This window comes from Ylistrum balloti, unplaced genomic scaffold (genome assembly GCF_031769215.1).
Source record: "Ylistrum balloti isolate Yb309-2 unplaced genomic scaffold, AGI_CSIRO_Ybal_v1 Utg369872, whole genome shotgun sequence".
Taxonomy (NCBI): Eukaryota; Metazoa; Mollusca; class Bivalvia; order Pectinida; family Pectinidae; genus Ylistrum; species Ylistrum balloti.
Genome location: NW_026782014.1, coordinates 177,238 through 199,516, shown reverse-complemented (window position 1 = coordinate 199,516; position 22,279 = coordinate 177,238). Strand labels below are relative to the sequence as shown.

General features: G+C 36.1%; 1 protein-coding gene across 1 annotated transcript in view; it reads right to left on the bottom strand.

The window, feature by feature from the left end:
- LOC132545992 (reelin-like) overlaps positions 1-22,279 on the bottom strand; it is a 63,359-nt gene that overhangs the window by 24,184 nt on the left and 16,896 nt on the right. Inside the window, exons 12-31 of the mRNA XM_060209680.1 lie at positions 14,623-14,843; positions 13,210-13,338; positions 12,502-12,611; positions 11,656-11,719; positions 10,749-10,982; positions 9,724-9,885; positions 9,153-9,392; positions 8,288-8,587; positions 7,826-7,963; positions 7,417-7,603; positions 6,556-6,761; positions 6,181-6,340; positions 5,389-5,559; positions 4,837-5,048; positions 4,022-4,173; positions 3,517-3,724; positions 2,671-2,915; positions 2,227-2,415; positions 1,422-1,704; positions 712-852 (exon numbers count right to left, since the gene is read on the bottom strand). Coding sequence (XP_060065663.1) covers positions 712-852; positions 1,422-1,704; positions 2,227-2,415; positions 2,671-2,915; positions 3,517-3,724; positions 4,022-4,173; positions 4,837-5,048; positions 5,389-5,559; positions 6,181-6,340; positions 6,556-6,761; positions 7,417-7,603; positions 7,826-7,963; positions 8,288-8,587; positions 9,153-9,392; positions 9,724-9,885; positions 10,749-10,982; positions 11,656-11,719; positions 12,502-12,611; positions 13,210-13,338; positions 14,623-14,843 — 3,752 coding nt within the window. The remainder of the gene's footprint in view (positions 1-711; positions 853-1,421; positions 1,705-2,226; positions 2,416-2,670; positions 2,916-3,516; positions 3,725-4,021; positions 4,174-4,836; positions 5,049-5,388; positions 5,560-6,180; positions 6,341-6,555; positions 6,762-7,416; positions 7,604-7,825; positions 7,964-8,287; positions 8,588-9,152; positions 9,393-9,723; positions 9,886-10,748; positions 10,983-11,655; positions 11,720-12,501; positions 12,612-13,209; positions 13,339-14,622; positions 14,844-22,279) is intronic.

Genomic DNA, 22,279 nt, shown 5'->3' with positions numbered 1-22,279 from the left:
AGACATTTTAAAAGTCACTTTAAATATTACTTATAGCATGTTTTCACAATATATGTAAGTTTCCATTCACTTCAATCTAACTGACTGAAACCAAGCAGTGCTTTAAGATATTCACATAAATCTGAAGATTGCTGGATCTTATTTTAAAAGTTATAGACAAACAAGATAAAAAAAATTTAATCAAAGCATGGAATAGATGATGACTTTTTTAATGCATGGCATTAAAGTTTGTCTAAAACTCGAAAAATGTGTGTGTAACATGCATATCCCCACTGGATGTTTGGTAAAAAAAAAAAAAAAACATTTATCGTGAAATACTGTTATAATATCTAAAGATGACATCTGAGGTCAACACATTGTTTGTATCACACTAACACCAAGTACAAAATAGGTCAAAGTGATCTATAAATAGCACAGCAGTTAAGTACTTCTTCAGATGAACACACATGTTAAGTGTCAAGACTTCGTAATGTACAGTTCTAGAAAAACAAACAAAAAACCCTATTTCCTAATTTGAAGTTTTACCACAGAGAAAGCTTTGTTAAACAAGGTTTTAAATATAGGTCACAGTGACATACAAATAACACTGCAGTGAATCCATAGAAAAAGAATATATATATCTCTCCACTATAATGAAGGGGCAAAGCTAATCTTTAATCACACATGTACTTGCACAGCATGGCAATACTTATACAACATGGTGACACTTACACACAAGTTTTGTTTCTACAGTAGCCCTGACCAGAACACAGCCATGGACAACCGTCTCCAAGGTACACATTGTCTAATGCCCATACATTACCACGCTGGGACGAGGTGTGCTGCATCCATCGGAATCGAGTTGCTGGTGATCTAAACATACAACCATGCACAATGCTAAATATGAGCCCTAAACAACATACCCAGTCACTCCATACACCTAAAAATACAGAGATAGGGATCAACTCAAACGAGTCATTTTAACTTTCCTTCAATTTTAAAATTCAGAGACACCACAAATGGGTCTTTTAGACTTTCCACTTTGAATAACAATCATTTCATGTGAGGAATTTGTATAAGGAAATGTGCTTAAAATTTAATATTTCTTTAAGCTACAATAATTGAAAACAGAAGCATGAAAGATCAATAGTTCTATGGTCAGTTTTTGTGTAGATATTGTGTTAACTTCATATTAAGGTAATTAGGTATGAATATTAAGTGTAAATCACTGCACAGAAATGCAATATCATTTCTTTAGATTATTATAATAAGATCTGTGGTCAATCATTGACCATACATGGCCTTTGTAGCTGGAGACTTTGTGGTAAACGGATTGCAAATAGAATAACAAGTTCAGTTTTCTATCACTCACAGCTAGTCAAATTTTTCCTCACTTTTACCGAATATATGTTGTGTAAGGTATTCATGCCCACAAGACTTACACAGCACCCGGAGGTAGGTAAACAGATACTCTTGTCCAGTTGCGGTGCTGGTCAGAAACATACTCGCTGGACAAGTGATAGCCAGAGCACTCAAAGTTAGGTGGTGTACATTCCTCCACTACTGGCCGCCATGCCTGTCCCATATCTACCGAGTACTCCAGCTCTACGCTGTAGAGTGTACCGTAGATTGTCCCATACAGTGAGTCGCAGGCCATAGCAATGTCAAACTGCAGAAACATGGAGGGTGTCACACGGAAGTCGTGTGTTACAGCAAACCTCAGTCCTATGGAAAGAATTATAATCAGTGAATTAATGATCTTTCGTCACATGTGGCAGAAATTTTTGAAGGATACCTACAGGATAGATTGATGATTGATGATAATTTTCATGTGTCAAAATTTTTGTTTTCTTTTAAAATGACTGAATGATATTTTGAATGAATTAAAATTTCACATCCTGACTGTAAAGGACATCTTATTTTCACATGTCTCATTATTTCAGATTAGACTTTCGATGTCACGATAATATAGTGAGAAAGAAAGAAATTATCATGCTGACCAAAGTAACCTGCTATGCTGTACCAATGTTGTTCTGATGATGGCTGAAAAGTGACGACAAGTGCAGAACACGATAAACCATGGAATCTAGATGTTGATGGTCCATTCCCTTATTTATTATGTTTTACTGGATATGTAACGATTCAAAGTCATCCATGACAGGGCAATGCTTCAATTTGTGAGGGAAACTTTTCATTCTTTAATGAACCACGTGAGTTGCAAACTGACTCTTTAACATTGTTTTTTACCTTTATCTCGACTAAATTCCAGGGCATTTCCCTGAGAGTGACAAGTGATTCTAGGGATGGCACTTTCTGTCAGCATCCATTTCTGGGGGTCAGGGGTCATGGAATGGAAGTCATCATCAAAACCTTCAGAATTTGTCTCATTCACACCCACAATAACACTGTCCAGACCCCATTCAGCCCTTGGTAAACCTTGCAATGAAAATGGGTATAAACAATCAAATAAAAAACTGAACAAAATTTCAAAGTTGATGAATATAAGACAAATTCATGATGCATTACTGCTTTATAAATATTTGTCATACATTACTGGCAGTTAAACAAAAAGAAAGGTAGGTTATTTTTTGCAAATACACAATTTTCAAATTTCTCATGTTTTATATTTGAAAAATGTCCATGGAATAGAGCCCCTTTCAAAACAATACATGTAAAGACTCTTATCTTTACCTCCATAGCCCAAAGGCTGCCACCATTTAAAGATGGTGGCCTCTGTTTTGGCCTCTGGCGGCAGGGATATTGTGAGCATTTCTGTACTGCCGTTGTAGATACGAGGTTCAACAACCTTCAATGTGTGCCATGTGATCTCATTATCTGTGGAGTAGGCCACCACCACACCCTCGTTACGGCTGTTAGGCTGGTGACATTGTGGAGAACTACCATCACTTCCAATACGAATTGAAAACTGAAGCATTCTGTTAGTAAAATAAAAGCAGAAAAACCCTTTATACTTACTTAAACCATGTTATAGATGGAAAGAAGAAGTATCAATCACATGTTTGTATGTAAGATTTGTAAAATTCATCATTGCTTCAGCTTACATACTAAAACCTTAATTGGAGGAGAAGAATACCATGCTGACAAATATTGGGATAATAAATTTCCTACCTTAGAATGATAAAAGCTTTCACCTTACATTTATTATTCTTTTAGGCCTAGAAGGAAGTGTGCGAGGGTCTTACAGTGGGAGGAAACTGCAGTATACAGGCAAACCTATGTGTTTGGCAAATGTTCCCATACCTTTACACGTCTATTCCAGGGATTGAATCCTGGACACTAAGGTGGAAGGTGAGTACATTAACCACAGCATCATTCGCCCACCCTTAAAGCTTTATGCTGACATATGATTTGTTTCTTACCTCAATGAGCCTCAATAAGCAAGTACCATTATTGTATCTAGAGGTGATGTTTTAACTATAAACATTTTGCTGAGAGACAATAATTTTTAAAAGATTCAGTGTTGAGTAGTGACATTCTACACTGAAAATCTTATGATGAGAGGTAAAACTTTCTTACCTGAGGAAAGTAGTGTTGAGAGGTGCCGTTACAGCCTCTCGTGTACCTTCATCATTGAAGAACAAAGCATTCCCATAATCAACTACTCCACATCCCAGGCCGAGCTTTCCTCCCATAATCCTCCTCCAGATTTTTCGAGGTTTGTGATGGTTGTCAAACCAGTCCAGCAGACCATGAGGTGTCTCGCCAGGTGATCGGCAATCTGGCTCTGAAACAAAGAATTCAAATTAATATCTATTCTTTTCAATAGTTATCTTAATATCAATAGCACAGTATCCAGGAGTTATTTACAGGTAAAAATTATCACACAATTCTGACGTGATAAATCAGTCTGAAAGGCTTTCTCCCCATTAAAGCAGGGGAGATAAATCTTTAAAAGTTAATAAAAGAATACACAAACACAGGAAGTTTTCATACCCTGAGGGAGGTTATACACACAGATTTCAGAGGTGAAGGTAGCAGAGGTGGGTGTGTATCAAACACATAGAAATGGCAGTCAACCTACCCAGGAATCCTTCGTTACAAATACAGGTTGTACTATTAGTACACAGCCCCTCTCTGTGACAGTTCTCTGGGCAGGGCGGACCTATAGATACATCATTTAGAGCAAAACTGTGGGCATATCCTCCAGGCTGCCACCAGCGGAAGAGAACTGGACTGTAACAGACAGATAAAAGAAAAATAGCGTACTAAGAAATGAGGATATACATTGAAGTTATCTGTAACTATAAGTTATATAGTATATTCCTCTATGTACCTATTCTATCTGACAGGAATTTGTTCCTAAAATTCTGACACTGTACACAAAATATCACTTAATTCATATTACTGACATCAAAGACATAATTAACTTCAATAAACAAAGCTACAAGAATTAAAGTGGAATATATAACAAACTTGATTAAAAGTCGGATTGAAATTTTTCAATGTGAAAATAAGTAAAAATTTTAATCTCAAACATCCACATGTATTAGGGAACAAAACTGGGATAGACTGTTGAGTATGTTTGAGGGGAAAAAAACCCCATCAATATTATGTAGCATCACCATTAAAATAATATGGTGCCTATGATACATCTAATTATGTAATAAATACACAAATTTTAAAAAATCAACAATGAGAACCATTTTAATTGGCTAATGAGAAGGTGAAATGCTGTGTCTTTGGGGTAATAAGTATATGCCTGGTTATTAGCCCTGGCACATCTATGGAAGTTTCAGTAGAAATACAAACAAATGCAGTATTTCTATGTCTAATCCCACTGATTTACTACACAGGTTATTTGTTTGTTTCACCTATTGTAACTAGATACAAACTTACTGCATTGCAACTGCCTGTGTGATAGGTATGACAATGGTCTGCCAGTAACCATGGGGACCAGAGTAGTAGATTGTACCCTCAGTGTGTTCACTACAGTCCATCTCTTGGTAACATGGCTCAGAGAGAAGGCGCCAGTTCTGGCCACCGTCATGGCTATACTGTAACAGGACTGGGTGATCCAGACGGAAAAGGTTACTACAACCTACATTGATCTGGAAACAAGGACAGAACAGGTCACTACAGACTACAATGATCTAGAAACAAGGGCAGAACAGGTTACTACAGACTACAATGATCTAGAAACAAGGGCAGAACAGGTTACTACAGACTACAATGATCCAGAAACAAGTGCAGAACAGGTCACCACAGACTACAATGATCTAGAATCAAGGACAGAACATATCTATTTCAACTTATATGATCTGGTTTTATTTCTAGTCTGTCGTGTAAGAAAACAAAAACTTAAAATCAATTGAAGAGTAGTAAGGACTGACAAAAATAGCAATGAAAGAAGAAAACAAAACAGTTCCCCATTTCCAAAACAAAACTTACCCTAAACTGTACAATATCTCCTGTCTGAAGGTCAAGGTCCTTAGTGATGGCAAATTTATCATTCTCCTGATTGGCTAGAATGAGGGCAGGGTCACGTGCCTGGCAGTATTTCCCCAACACACCTTCCGTCACGGTTGACCACATATTCGAGTCCAGCACATCAAGATGATCCTGAACCAACCAAATGCAATGTTACAAACCTAGGCAGTCTCTATAACCAAGCAAAAGCCATGTTACAAGTTAACTCATACAAACTGACAATATAACCTTTAACTTCTTGTTGATTGTAATCTTCGGAAGTTGATTTATTTTTTCATAATATTTCAACATCAATACTTTGTCAAAGGATAAAAACATAGTTAAGTGAAGATGTCTTCTAAAGTTCATAGACCTGTATCATATCAGTGAGGGAAAAAAAGACACTTTGATCTGATAAGATTAAATGAAGAATCTTCCATTCTTTTATGATCATAGATTTTACAATTGGGGCTTCATCACACTATTTCCCGGGTAATAATCGTTAAATCATTTAATACTTAAGAAATAAAACCTTATTTTAGTGACACCTGATAAACATAGCACCTCACTTTAATGTTATCATTTGAAATATGAATTGATTGTAAAGTTCCAAGGAATAACTTCTTTTCTAAAACTCTGAATTTACATACAGTCTTCTGTGACTATCGGTAGATTGTTCAGTCCGTTTTGATGTTTATATATTTTTGTATATTTTTGAAACTGAACACCATTTTGTCATAAATCCAACCAATAAACATTGTGTAATATATTCACATTAAAGTTATCCTCCATCTTTGTCATGTGGTCATAACTACCAAGCATGATCTCGTCAATGGCCCATTGGTCCTTTCCTCCCCCAGAGTGTGAGCCTTGCCACCAGCGGAACTGGGTGTTGGGTGACCGTGCTTCGGGTGGTAATACAGTATGTACAAACCTGTGGTAACAAATTATGACTTGTAATCAGAATTAACAATTTAAACATTGATCGACAGCTAATATTTCATATTCTATCTAAGTGTCAGAAATTCAGTAATTTTTAGAAAATTAATCTAATGGAGCTCAGCCAAACATCACTATTGAAGACAGTTTATGAAATAAGTGTAGTTTAAACAATACAGACAACATAACTATAACAGCTATGTTACATACTTAGGATTTCTGTATTCTGCTGGCACTAGTTCCATCAACTGTTCCCAGGTAGTGCCCCCATTATTTGAGAACTGGAGAACCACCCCTTCCTGTCGTGTTTCGGACCCTGAACAATCAGGTAGGTCACCACCTATCCTGAGGTAGAACTGGAGATAATCACTCTCGCTTGTGTCAAAGTCTTTTGTTCGTAGCTCTCGAACACCATTCTGTTGACGGATAAGATGGATAACCACAAAGAGAGAATAAAGTTTTCATTTATACATGTATAGATTATAACTATCCTACAATAAGCCTCAGAAACCAACACAATAAACCCCCATTCAAAATATGAAGTGGGCTTATTACTGGATAATGACAAATCTTTGATTTATTGCTGTTGGTGCATGTGTATTACATGATAAATACACTGTATTTAAGATTTGGTTAAATAAATTAATACAGGTTTAAGTTCAATATGCAAAATCATTACAATTTTGACTGTTTAAACAGAAGGCGACATAAAACTGATATATCACATTTTACGTGTAAGTTCTAACATTTCTATTATGTACATGTAACCTTATAGCCAGTAACAAGCCTTACAATATCAATTACACTTTAGTAATAAAGTTACCAACAATAGCGATATTATTGTTCTTTATTAAGCCTGCTCCTTACTTTGAAGTAACATGTTGGCTCCCTCGACTTATTGTAGAAAAGTTCAATATGGTAGTTTGTGTTTTGAAATGATCTGTTTGATCTTATCATCTAGCTAAGCTTTTCATGATTAGTATTTGAAGTCAAGTATCATTAAACAGTGTGGAAATTTACAGAAAATAACAATACTTTACAGAACAGATAAAAGGCTTTAACACCACTTACTCCTGAGAAATAAAGAGACTCTCCTGACAAGAGAGTTCCACATCCTTTCCTGCCGTTTATCACCTCTCCTCCAAGGATGCTTGAAAAGTCACTGTCAGGCTCGTATCGTATTCCAAAGTCTGCCTGCATGGAAGATTGCCAAGCTTCCTTAGTATGACAGTCCTCCCCAAGGAAGCCTTCCTCGCACCTACAATATCAAAATGAGTATTATTCCCTCTATACTAAAGATCTTTCACAAACAATTTTCAAAGTTCTAATTAATTATCTTTCAGATGACATCTAAAAGAGGACCTTTTATGAGTATTAATCCATTGTCTACCTTTACTTCTATTCTGTGTGTCAGTGTACGAAGATTCCATTTATAGGCAGATACATCAAGCTCCTTTATGTCTAAAGATGTGATGTTTACCTACAGACTCCATCGGTACACTGACCATGTCCATTACACATGGCTGGACACTGCTGACCAATGTAAAGTCTGGACACTCCCCATGAATCTGTTGGGCTCCAGTCGGGCTGGCGCAGGCGGAATTTAGTCACTGGGCCCCTGACATAAAACAAAAAACTGAACTTTTTAAAAAAAAATGTGAAATACTGAATGAATAAGCCATGAAAAAGACTTTAATCCAAAGGTAAAACTGATTCTGGCCTGAATTATCTTACTGAAGCACAGTGACTCAATTGTGTGCTATTTGTGCACAGGAGAGATAGACAAAGTGCCAACTACATGCAGAGAATGACACATCAGAATCAAGTTCACCCGAAACTATTATTATTATCCATCGCTAGCTTTGGTTAAAGAAATGAAATACTGCTGATTTTCCTTATCTAGGAAAAATATGTGCTGACAAAAAACCGAAAGCCAACCTACCATGTGGCAGGAGGAAGTGGCACAGTGACTTGTGTCCAAGCTGTGTACTTAGAAGGTTTGTAAATTGTGCCCTCTGTGAAGACATCACAAGCTTTAGGGGGCAGACAGGGGGCAGTGACAAGCCCCCAACTAAGGCCATGATCTGCAGAGTACTCGAGGTAGAGGTCATTGTCAATGTCATCACTGTACATGATGTGGCAACCCATCACAAGGTCAAACTGGATGATATAAGATGGTCCCACATGCATCGATCTGGTCATCAAAAATCGCTGGTCTCCATCCTCACGTGGATCATAAAAACTTAAAATAACATTGATTTATACTTAAAACTTTCTATTTTCATACTAAAATGCTAAAAAACTACAAAATATATGGTAAAAGTAAATTTTGATAGAAATATTGCTACAGTAGGTTATTCATATAATTCTGAAATGTACTACAGATTAGATACTGAAAATGATTTATATTTCACATGGAATTTGTTTTCACAGAATACGCAGGGAGAGTCAATCTTGAATCCCTTGCGATTAAGTTTGAAAATAATTCTGGATGTTATCCACGTTGATACAGTTATTGATATCTTGTAGAGCCCAGTTCTCTTACAGCTCATAACTTGTGAATTTAAAGTCATTTAGATCAGCAGTAACCAAAAAATACATTCTAAAATATGTCTCAAGTATTAAGTTTGTATGATAAAGTTGATTGTATTAACAAAATCTAAGTGATTTACAGTTGTGATATATTTTTTATTGAATATAAAGTGAACATTATTTGCATACCATGTATTTAATATTTTTCAATGAAATCACATCACTTTTTTTTGTAATTAATGATAAAGTTATGTTACCTAATAAACAAATCAAACCTGATAGATCTCCTTTTATCACAGTAGCCGTCAGAGATTTTGCCAAAATTGGCTATGAGAGGCGTGGTGTCATTAGCAGCATCTTTCATCTCCATGGTGAGGGTATTAAACAGATGACTATTGAGACTCAGACTGTCGATGGCCCATACATCTCTTCCGTGTCCCGAGTGTTCTGGCTGCCACCAGCGGAACCGACAGCCTGTTCCTCGGGCTCCCTCTGGTAACATGACCATGTCTGACCTAACACAGGATATCAGTAAATAATTCTACTTGATAATTATTATGCAAGGCATGCTGTCAATTTGCACCAAAGTTTTATATAATTCTACATTATTCCTTCTATATATAAAATGTGCCAATAAATTTTGTACCTAAATCATTTAACATTTAATAATTTAAGGGACTTATGTCGGTGAACTGTTGGCAAAGAAATGAGAGACTTTGCGAAGGAAGGGAACTTACTTTTGGTGATCTGAAGTTAGAGGGATGAGAGACTTTGAGAAGGTAAAGGCTCACTTTTGGTGATCTGAAGTTGGAGGGATGAGAGACTTTGGAAAAGTAGGGAACTTACTTTGGCGAGCTGAAGTCAGTGGGACGGAACACTTTAAGAAGATGCCAGGAAATTCCTCCATTACAACTGTAGTCTAGCAGGACAGACTCTGATTCTCGGTCAGAGGGAGGACATTGGGATGTCACAGACTGACTCCCAACCCGGATATAGAACTGTAGGTATCTGTAATATATCAGTTTCTCTGTACTTCACAAGATATAACACTTATAAGATAGTCATAGTTGCCTTATATATAATACCAGTTGATGCAAAGGGCAGATCTGACATTACATGTGGCACCAACACTATCCTTCAAAAATTTGTTTTAGTGTCAACAATTATGTTCTCAAAAAGACTCTTTAAGAAAGTTTCTGAATGTAGTACATTTATCAATCTCAAAATTAATAGAACAATAAAACACATAATTTTCTGTTTTTTACATATTGCCCTGTTTTTAAATAGTCACAGGTGTTTGTGAAGCTTGATATGAATTGAAGTCCATGCCAGGATTATCATGATAAAGTTTGATTACACAAATAAATAAGTATGAGCTGTACATAGTGTGGGGTTTTCCTATCAAGCGTTTATTTGATATTACAACAGTGTAAAATTGGATTTATCATAAAGTCCCTAAGACGAAGAACAGCTATACACGGATATTGTCTGATGGAGTGTCTAGATCTGAGGCTGCAACCATGCAGACATTCTCCAGAACCCAAAGCTATGTTAAAACACAAACACTTTCCGTATTTTACATGATATCTAGTAACTGAAATATACAATTAAAAAAAAAAAGTGATGAAGAAAATTTTAGGAGCAATTAAAATCATGACATTGCAATAAGGCAGATAAATACTGGTGACCATCTACCTGATTGGTACGGTTTCTGGTTAATATTGAGCTCTTATGGATTAAAAAATATTTTTTATCTGTAGAAAAGACATTGAGATAAAATTGTGCTCCTATCCATCTAGCAAGGGAAATAACAACTCAAATATATGTAAGCTGAAAACATTTCATGGCAACTAAAATTCACATAAAATCACCTGTTCTGTGTTGTGTTAAACTCGGAGGTGATTATCTCCCTTGGACCATCTTGATTGAATACTAAGGCCTTCTCTGATGACAGAACTCCACATACATAACTAAGTTCTCCTCCTTTGACAGCTATAGAGCTGGAGGAGGAGAGAACAGCCTGGTCAGCAAAGTTTTCCATTAGCTCTGTGGGGTTTGGGACAACTGTCTCCTCACAAGTAGGTCCAGCATAGCCAAAGTCACATCTGGGAACAATTTTTGACAAATTACAGTGTATGTCTTAAGTCATCTCTATAAGTTTAACATATAAATTTCATTCACCAATCAGTGAAAATGGCAGTAGTTTCTTTGAAGCCTAGTATCAATAAAATAGTTTATAAATGAATTTTCATTTTAGATTTTCATAAAAGTAAAGTAATTTTACAGAACAAGCATTTTTAGATAAACAGACAGGGAGAATGTCTGTTGACTGAGGAGATCCCATTGGGATCTTGGCCTTCATCATTGTATGGTCTTTATCAATTTTGTTCTTTGTAAATTGGATCTTTCCCATCCTTTTCTCTTCTTTCCTCTTTTTTGTACCCAAATAATTATATAAAATTTGGTAATTCCTCTCAAGAAATAGTAAAAATAATCTTTAACTGTCAAACCCAAGATGGCCACCTGTCAGCCATTCTGTTTTTACCGATTTGGCTCAAAATCAAAAGACCACAACTAGAATTATTTCCCAGAATACTGATACATGTACTCACTTACACAACTAAGTATATTTGCACAATTTTGAGTAAAAGAGACTTTTCAAAGAATGAATTTATAAAGTCAACTGGTCTGTGTTTCAAATGTTTCAACCCCAAGTCTTACAGTCTAAAGTGTAATACAATGGTTTAATATGACAAAGTGTGGTAAATTAAAACTCACCTACATGTGCCATCTGTGCACATCCCATGGCCTTGACAACCCTCAGGACAGTCACCTATATACACTGCAGTAAGACAAAACTACTAATCAACACCTCTGCACTGATAGATGAATTAACACCAATTAAAGATAACGATATAAAAATGTACTTCTACCTGTTATCAAGTTTATTTCTTTGACAGCACGATGAATTTTGAATAATTTTATGTTTTTTCATTTCCTGTATTCCAATTTTGATATTTCATGTACACTTCTTAAATCAATATAGAAACATAAACCATATTGATCTTATTTAGGAACCCAGGAGGACAACATACATGTATACTTCAAAGTCAAGTGGTGAGCTTATAAATGAAATGAAATACCATTTTGTTTATAATGTTACTGAACAGCAATAGAACACATTTATCTAAAATATCCTTTCTGGGATCAGGTTATTGCTGGATAAATATGGTATATAAATGTTGTATAATTACTGTAAAGGTTTTGTTTTTGTATTTTTGATGGTTCAATTAATTATTTGCCAGAATTAATTAGCATGTAAACTGTAGGATAGACTTCAGCTTCATCTCTTTTCATTATTTTACTTTAAAAGTAATTATTATTTTTTTTGAGGATTTTATGTTATCCTGGGGGAAAGTTGATAATAGAACCCCACAAAATCCTACAATATAGTGAAGAGAACTTTACTAAGTCAATCGAAACTTCTTTACATGCATGTATGTATTATTTTCTTGCCAGAGAAGGCTGGACAATTATGGAACACTCTCTAACATAACTCAATATCTGCTGATCTGACATCTAATGGTTTGTACTTTAATCAAACTAATCTTGTCTTTGTCTCACCATTGTCGATAGCCCAGTTTGGAGCAGCTCCATCTAGTGTCTGAATCCAGCGAAACCTTACATGTGGTACCATGGCAGCATAAGGCACTGGCATCGTAACTTGCTTCCAGCTGAAGGACAAACAGCTATTGACCATCCAAACAAATCACTGATACATTTAAATGTGTTAGATTTGAGAATATGTATGATGATATCTTTAAATGGGAATCATAATAAAAACATCAATTTCGTTATTGATTGTACATGTGTTTTATACTTTCAGTAACAATTTTATGCTATCCCAATATTCATGGTCGATTTCCAGTGTCCAGCTTGGCCACTTTTTTGGTCAGGGAAACCCATCTCAAATTTAGTGCTGATAATAGCAAGCTATAGTTTAAAAGATGAGACAGTTCATTTTGTACCGATGAACACATGATAGTGGGCAGAAATGAGAGACAGTATTGACACAATAAGTAAAATCTTATTATTCAGCATCAGATTTTGTTATGGGTGTGGTAAATGTTATTTGATAACTCAGCGTCAAATTCAGAATTATAATTATATAAGTATATCATAAGAAATTGTTTTTTTGCTCCACATCTATATATAAACAAGGAATAGTCAAAAAGTTCTATAGACATAAGCACAACAATATGAAACACAACAATCTAAAATTTCATCAGTATTACTTTTTTCCAAAATACTCTGGACCAATTTTGATTGTACCTTGGGTAGTCATCTGAGGAGAATGTAGAGACAACAGGCTGATAGTTGCCTTGACAACTGCCCTGTAAACATGGTGTTTGGAGGTTATGCCAAGTCTGTCCCAAGTCTGTGGAATACTGCATAGCTACTCTGTTGACAAGAAATGCATAACAAATTATTGGTTTAAAGTAAGACAAATAAACTTACTGCAGGTTGTAGGTTAAAGGTCAAACTAATAACACCAAGTAGGAAACACTTTACATGTCATAGCCTAAAAGTCAGACAAATAACACATACATCTATTTAGATCTACAGTTGATTGGAAACTTATCTTTAATCAGAGGTCAAAGGCAAATAACATACCTATACTGTCAATAGGAAACATGTCTCAGGTCAGAGGTCAAAAGTCATGAAAATGACATAATTGTCTAGTGCCAATAGGAAAAACATCTCAGGTCAGAAGTCCAAATCAGGTATGTAATATGTATTTATACAATCATGGCTAAAACCATGTAGGACAGAAAGTTTTGTGCTCAGGAAAACAAAGGAATAATTAACAATTTGGACAAGAATCTCAACATAAGTCTAAGTTTAAAGATCAAAGAATTTGTCCTTTAAAGAAAAGGAACCAGTAAGGAATTGTGCATAACTACTCTGCTAAGAAGTTTAAAGGTCCTTTCATTCAATCAATTAGGTAAAAATGCTCTTACTAAATTACTTTGTCTTCTCATAAGTCAATGAGTTTAAAGGGCATATAATTATACACCCTCAGTCAGCAAATATACATATACAGCATACCCTCAGTCAGCATATACACATATACAACATACCCTCAGTCAGCAAATACACATATACAGCATACCCTCAGTCAGCAAATACACATATACAGCATACCCTCAGTCAGCAAATACACATATACAGCATACCCTCAGTCAGCAAATATACATATACAGCATACCCTCAGTCAGCAAATACACATATACAGCACACCCTCAGTCAGCATATACACATATACAGCAGACCCTCAGTCATCAAATATACATATACAACATACCCTCAATCAGCAAATCTACATATACAGCATACCCTCAGTCAGCAAATCTACATATATAGCATACCCTCAATCAGCAAATACACATATATAGCATACCCTCAGTCAGCAAATATACATATGAAAAGAGGAAGACAGATTGTGGTGACCATACAAGGCCCAGTTTGACAAAATACTAGTCAACTACTTGAAGTTGCATATTTGATAGTAGTGTACAAATTTCATTTCAATACGGAACAAAAGTTAAGGAATTATACATAAATCAAAAATGCACTAAAAAAGTACTAATTTGGGGTGAAACTGTACAGATTCTACCAAAAGGGCTTCATATACATACTTCAATATCTAACCAGTAAAAGTTAGGGACAATAAAAGAACCCTACCTGTTAGAGTTGGGACTTGTGGCACATCCCATATTGATACCAAATTGTACAATTTTGTCCCTGTTACGTCCAAGGCCTTGAGGAGTGACAGGAAACACTTGGACAGTGTCCATGGCCCATACATCCTGACCACCACCATTGTGGAACTTCTGGATCCAACAGAATCGAACTTCTTTCTGTCGTAGTGTTCCCTCCACTGGTACTGACACCAGCCTTGGTTCCTTAAGAGTAAGTAATGGATTATTATTAGTTAAAGAGACAAATCTTACCAAAGTCAATTTCCAGGACATATCATAATACAATTTTCCATATCGTAATCGAACATTCTTTCCAGGCAATTTTCAAATTGCAAATTTTATGATCATGAAAGTTTATCACTGTATTCAATTCTAAACTAAATTTACTGAATGGACAGCATCTCGTATCATGATGTCTATTTCTTAGAATTTATTAGACTTCTTGTCATGCTGTAATTGAGAAGCTTAGTTATCAGGTGTGGAAGAAAGTTGATATGTATACAGTAAACTTTGATATTACAAAATACTGTTCAAGAGTATTACCATTATAAGCAGAAAACCTTTCATTTAAACTTGTAGATATATATCAGCTTCTAGTGCATCAATAATGTATTGTTTTCCCACAAACCAAGTTGAAAATGCAATTTGTTTTTATTTTCAAAATCAAGGGGAATCCATCTTTAACCCAAGTTCCTCTGGCTATTGACATAAGCACACCGGTGTAGCATGGGCAAATGAACCAACGTCAAAATACCATAATGGTGAAACACTCCCCCAATAGTAAAGTGAAGCCATTTTATATTTTGTTTTCAATCAATGTTTCTGCATTTAATTTCTTATCACGTCGATTAATCAAGTTCCTCAAAACATAATAAAACTGAAAAATAACAAGGGTGTGGACATTTAGGGTGGAGCTGGGCCATGGTAAAGTGAAGCATTTCACTATTTTCTTACTAATTCTCTTTTTTTCACAAATGTTTTGGCAATTCATCCCGAATCAGTAATATAAACACATAAATAAAAAAAAATAAGACTGGGGTGAGGTAATTTAGGGTGGGGCAGGAGGGCTCACTTCACCATGCCCATGTCACTTCATCTGAAGAGAACTTCCCCTGCCTCACCCTAACTTTTCTCACCCCAGACATATTTATGTGTTTATATGATTAAATAAGTGTGAATTGCAAAATAAATTGGTGAAAAAAAGTTAATTGGTAAGAAAATGGTGTAGAGCTTCACTTTATCATGGCTATGATGAAGTGACCCCCACCTCCCCCAAGCCCCACCCTTAATATCTCAACCCCAGATATATATTTTTTTATTTATCTGTTTATATGATTGAATCAGTGTGAACTGAAGAAAAATGCTTCACTTTACCAAGGCAGTGGTGAAGTGAACCATTTCCTTTCCCTATCCTGTTTTTTTTTGTTTTATTATGTATTGAAGATCATAATTAAGAAAACTGATAAAACATTAAGTGAAGAAACAGCAATTAAAATCAAAATATAAAGTGGCTTCACTTTACCATGGGGAGTGGGGGTTCACTTTACCATGGGGAGTGGGGGTTCACTTTACCATGGTGAATGGGGATTCACTTTACCATGGGGAGTGGGGGTTCACTTTACCATGGGGAGTGGGGGTTTACCATGGGGAGTGGGGCTTCACTTTACCATGGGGAGTGGGGGTTCACTTTACCATGGGGAGTGGGGGTTTACCATGGGGAGTGGGGGTTTACTTTACCATGGGGAGTAGGGGTTCACTTTACCATGGGCTTCACTATCATACTACACCAGGAAGTTAAAGCAAGGATAAGTTTAAATACACATCATCCATTATTGACCACATAACCAACAGTTAAAATTTACAAACAAGATATTGAATGCTTTAGATTGAGTCAAATGTGATTTAAATTAATTTCAAAATTATGTAACTCAGATTACATTATCATAGCTTTCTATACATTTCCTAATATCCTGAAATATTTCCTATTTAAAACATTATAGGACACTGACTTCTGTGTAAGTTACGACTGTAAGCTAACTATGCAAGACATATGATAATCGGGTTTTTCCACCTCTATTATTATCCCCTGTGCAATAGTGACCCAAATATAACTCTAACAGACACGAAATGCTATAGTTTCAAAGCAGATTCTGAAAAGGACACATTATGGCTTGTCAGGTCCACAGGGGAAAGAACAAGATCATGGTATGTGTTAGTCAAAGTTGCAACTATGCTGTGTGTGAATCATGTATAGAAGAAGATCATACTGGACATACACTCCACTCGTTTGAGACAGAAGCCTCAAACATTAAGAGCAAACTACAAGCTTCAATGGAAAACCCAAGTTTTATCAAACTAGAAAAGGATGTCAAGGACCTCATGGAATTACATCAAACTGAAATAGATCAAGTTAATGCAGGAAAGGCAGAACTTCTGGCTAGACGAGATCAAATCAAACGATCGATTGATGATTTAACAGAAATTGCTGTGACAGAACTGGACAAGAAAAATGCTTACATGTTGAAGGAATTTGATCAAGCCAAGGAAACATCAATTTCACAAATTCAAGAAATCCAAACTTTTAGAGGAGAAGTGGAAAAATTAGAGAATTTGCCAAGCGATTTGGAAGTTGTGGAACATGGATTGAAGATGAAAGTTCCCCAAATAGAACAACTGGATTTCCCCAAAGCATCAAGATTTGCACTTGGTTCTTTCGGGGCTCTTAGTGAGACACTTTTCAGGAACATTACACAACATAAGCTGGAGTCTCCATCAACATTCAATTCAGAAAATGTCATTTCTATTCCTTTGTTGGGGAACAACAATGACAATTTTTCTGCGCTCGACAGTTTTGATACAGATGAACTGTTTTGGGATGGAGCAGAGGAAGCCATTGAAATCAACTCATGTGAAACTGATTCTACTGACTCAGAAACAAAACTTAAGTCTACAGAGAATCCTCAACGTCTCCAATATAATGTAAATCTGACCCACAAACATTCCTTCAAGCTTCCTCAAACTGTACGTGCCATGAAGCCAACGGCAGAAGGATACTGCTGGGTAAAATGTCACAATGACAACAAACCAAAACAAATGACCATGGGCGGTAGAATCAAGAAATACATACACTGCTGTTCACCAATTCTTGACATCACAGTGGTACCCGAGTCCAGCAAAGTCTTGGTAACTTCCACAACAGAAAATATCATCAGACAAGTACAAGATGGACAAGACTTATTTGAACCAATTGCATCTCCACTGATTGATATGGGGATGTTGAAACCTTGCTCCATCTGTGCAACACACAATGGGGACATCTTAGTTATGCTAACAAACAAACAATCCTGGCTGGTAGAACCTAACTCTACTACAGAATTGGTGAGGTACAACAAAGAGGGGAAGAAACTGGCACAGATTCAGAAAGACAGACACAATGAAGACTTGTTCTTTATTTCTGATGGGATAGCCATTGATAACAATAGCAGAACAGTGGTTGTTGTTAATGCAACGAACAGAAATCCAAATAGAAGCCATTTGGTGATGTTGGACGGCAAGTTCAATCTAAAACTACGGTATGTTTCTCACGGAGCTACGGTGGCTGCTGAAGAAAGGATGCCAGAACTGACAGAAAAATTCTGGATTACTAGTATGGCATTCAACCCACACAACCTTTTGCTCATTGCAGAGTTTTACTCTAAGACTGTGCAACTGTTAGATCTCTCTTGTAAGCCACTGAAAGTTTTGGTGACCGAGCACTGTGCTCCACCACGATCACTTGCTCTGCAATCTAACGGTGATGTGTGGGTGGGGCTGTTGGAAGGAACAATCCAAGTGTACAAACACACATGTGAATTCATATGTGATCAGTGACCCATCAAAGAAGGCCTATATCTAAGGCAGATAAGAAACTTGTTACTTGATAACTCATTACATTTCCTAGTAGAAAACTAATCACTGTATTGTGAATGTGGCCATGAACAGCTAGGCTCTATCAATATTCGGAGGATTTGCTGTACTGTATGTAATTTGTATCAAACTTTGTCATCACCATTCTGTAAGCTTTTTTGGCAGGATTTGAAGGGATCAATCATCTACCCATGACTGTTTACATCAAACAAGAGGCCCATGGGCCTTAACGGTCATCTGTCATAAATTACAAGAGTTCAAATTTTGAACTTGAGAAGAAGTCGAAAATGTGCTTTCAAGATGGCGGTCATGGCGGCCATGTTGGATTTTGGACCAACCCGAAATTAACAAACTTTGGTCAGGATCATGTCACAATCATTTCAGGTAAGTTTCAGCTCAATGAGATATGTAGAACTTAAGGAGAAGTTGAAAATATTTACGACAGATGCTAGACAACGCCGGACAAAAGGCAATTGCAATAGGTCATCAGATCCTTCAGTCAGATGACCTAAAAACTGTATCTTCAATTTTATACTTGTCAGTTGTTTGTAAAATCATTTATACTTATCCATGTCTAGTAATAGGCCTACCTATTTTTCTTATTGTGCAGAAGAACTTAACAACTTAAAGTATTTCAATGCCCTGTAAAAGCCCACTTTGAGTGCATGTATCCTAGTACCCACTTTTGAAATGTTGTTAGAAGGATTTCAGATGAGTTCACCTGTGATAGCCTGCATTAGAGGCTCATATCATATGGAATGAAATGATAAGAATTTTATTGAGAGCTTAACATACTATGTGCTGGACTGTATCATGTGATTGTCCCTGTGGTGTATATCAACATAGAAAGGCTTTTATTAACCAGTGTTACATATTACTGTAGCTATTGTGTAGGAAGAATGTAAAATTATAAGTAATGCGTTTTCAGAAATGAAATGTTTATTATGAAATGTAATATTATTGAATGTATGTAAAAGCAGTTTCTTGTATGACTGTATTGTGTTATTTTATCAATATAGAAGAAATACATAATGTAATTCAAAATGTCGGGTAATAGATCACACAGGTAAAAACACAGGTAAATGAACCCAAGTGAAGTACATTGAGGTATATCACTTTTAACTTTTTTCACTCATTTTTTTTCTTACCAGCCTTATTAATTCAAATAAACACTAAAATAACTATCTTGGGTGAGGTAATTTATGATAGGGCAAGGGGGTTCACTTCACCATGGCCATGATAAAGTGAAGCATTACACCATTTTCTATCTGGGGTGAGGTAATTTAGAGTGGGACAGAGAGGGAATGTGTTGTCCTCCTCCCCCCCCCCCCCCCCAACCACCTGAATGGGACCAGATACCAGATAATGCAGATATTTACTGAAATGAATATTTCATTTGATTCAAAACATACATGGTTCAAAGGAGTTTCACTAAACAGTCAAAAGGTTAAAAGGAAATATAGAAAATACTTAAAATTTAGTACTGTTTCACACAGAGATCAATTATTCCAGAATAAGATCATGTTTCTTTTGGTTTACAAGGAGAGATAACTTTGAAAAAAACATAGGTCAAACATACCTGTAACTTAATAGGCCTTGAAAGAGCATGCATTGATATTTTAAATAAAGTTGCAAAAGATATGGGTGGGTTTATCATCTGGTATATTTCCAAACAAATATTATAGTAATTTTGTATCATCTTTAATAATATGTGTGAGTTATTTTCATGTATGTAAATAGACACATATTACCAATTTTATTCATTTTGAAAACCCCTGTTTGTTTATGCAGTGATGTTTCCTTATTAATTTCACAAAAAAAATATTAACTGAGTGTGCCAAAAGAGTCAGACTGGTGAAACCACCTGAATGGGACCATTAGCAGGCTTTGCATGACATAATAAAGAATATTTTGGTATAACGAGATCATATGATGAGATCATGTGGTGAGATTACGTCTCGTGATGAGATTACATCTGATGTAATGAGGTTCTGTATTATGTGACGAGATTCTGTATCATATGGTAGGATTTCGTATCATGTGATGAGATTCTGTATCATGTGATGAGATTCTGTATTATGTGACGAGATTCTGTATCATATGGTAGGATTCCGTATCATGTGATGAGATTCTGTATCATGTGACAAGATTCTGTATCATATGGTAGGATTCTGTATCATGTGATGAGGTTCCGTATCATGTGATGAGATCCTGTATCATGTGATGAGATTCTGTATCATGTGATGAGATCCTGTATCATGTGGTGAGATCCTGTATCATGTGATGAGATCCTGTATTATGTGATGAGATTCTGTATCTTGTGGTGAGATCCTGTATCATGTGATGAGATCCTGTATCGTGTGATGAGATTCTGTATCATGTGATGAGATCCTGTATCATGTGATGAGATCCTGTATCGTGTGATGAGATTCTGTATCATGTGATGAGATCCTGTATCATGTGATGAGATTCATGTGATGAGATCCTGTATCATGTGATGAGATTCTGTATCGTGTGGTGAGATTCCGTATCATGTGATGAGATCCTGTATCATGTGATGAGATTCTGTATCGTGTGATGAGATTCTGTATCATGTGTTGAGATTCTGTATCATGTGATGAGATTCTGTATCATGTGATGAGATCCTGTATCATGTGATGAGATTCTGTATCATGTGATGAGATCCTGTATCATGTGATGAGATTCTGTATCATGTGGTGAGATTCCATATCATGTGATGAGATCCTGTATCATGTGATGAGATTCTGTATCATGTGGTGAGATTCCGTATCATGTGATGAGATCCTGTATCATGTGATGAGATTCTGTATCATTTGATGAGATCATGTATCATGTGATGAGATTCTGTATCATGTGATGAGATTATGTATCATGTGATGAGATTCTGTATCGTGTGATGAGATTCTGTATCATGTGATGAGATTCTGTATCATGTGATGAGATTCTGTATCATGTGATGAGATTCTGTATCATGTGATGAGATTCTGTATCATGTGATGAGATTCTGTATCATGTGGTGAGATTCCGTATCATGTGATGAGATCCTGTATCATGTGATGAGATCCTGTATCATGTGATGAGATCCTGTATCATGTGATGAGATCCTGTATCATGTGATGAGATTCTGTATCATGTGATGAGATTCTGTATCATGTGATGAGATCCTGTATCATGTGATGAGATTCTGTATCATGTGATGAGATCCTGTATCATGTGATGAGATTCTGTATCATGTGGTGAGATCCTGTATCATGTGATGAGATTCTGTATCATGTGATGAGATCCTGTATCATGTGATGAGATTCTGTATCATGTGATGAGATTCTGTATCATGTGATGAGATTATGTATCATGTGATGAGATTCTGTATCATGTGATGAGATCCTGTATCATGTGATGAGATTCTGTATCATGTGATGAGATCCTGTATCATGTGATGAGATCCTGTATCATGTGATGAGATCCTGTATCATGTGGTGAGATCCTGTATCATGTGATGAGATTCTGTATCATGTATTATGATGAGATTCTGTATCATGTGATGAGATTCTGTATCATGTGATGAGATTCTGTATCATGTGATGAGATTCTGTATCATGTGATGAGATCCTGTATCATGTGATGAGATCCTGTATCATGTGATGAGATCCTGTATCATGTGATGAGATTCTGTATCATGTGATGAGATTCTGTATCATGTGATGAGATTCTGT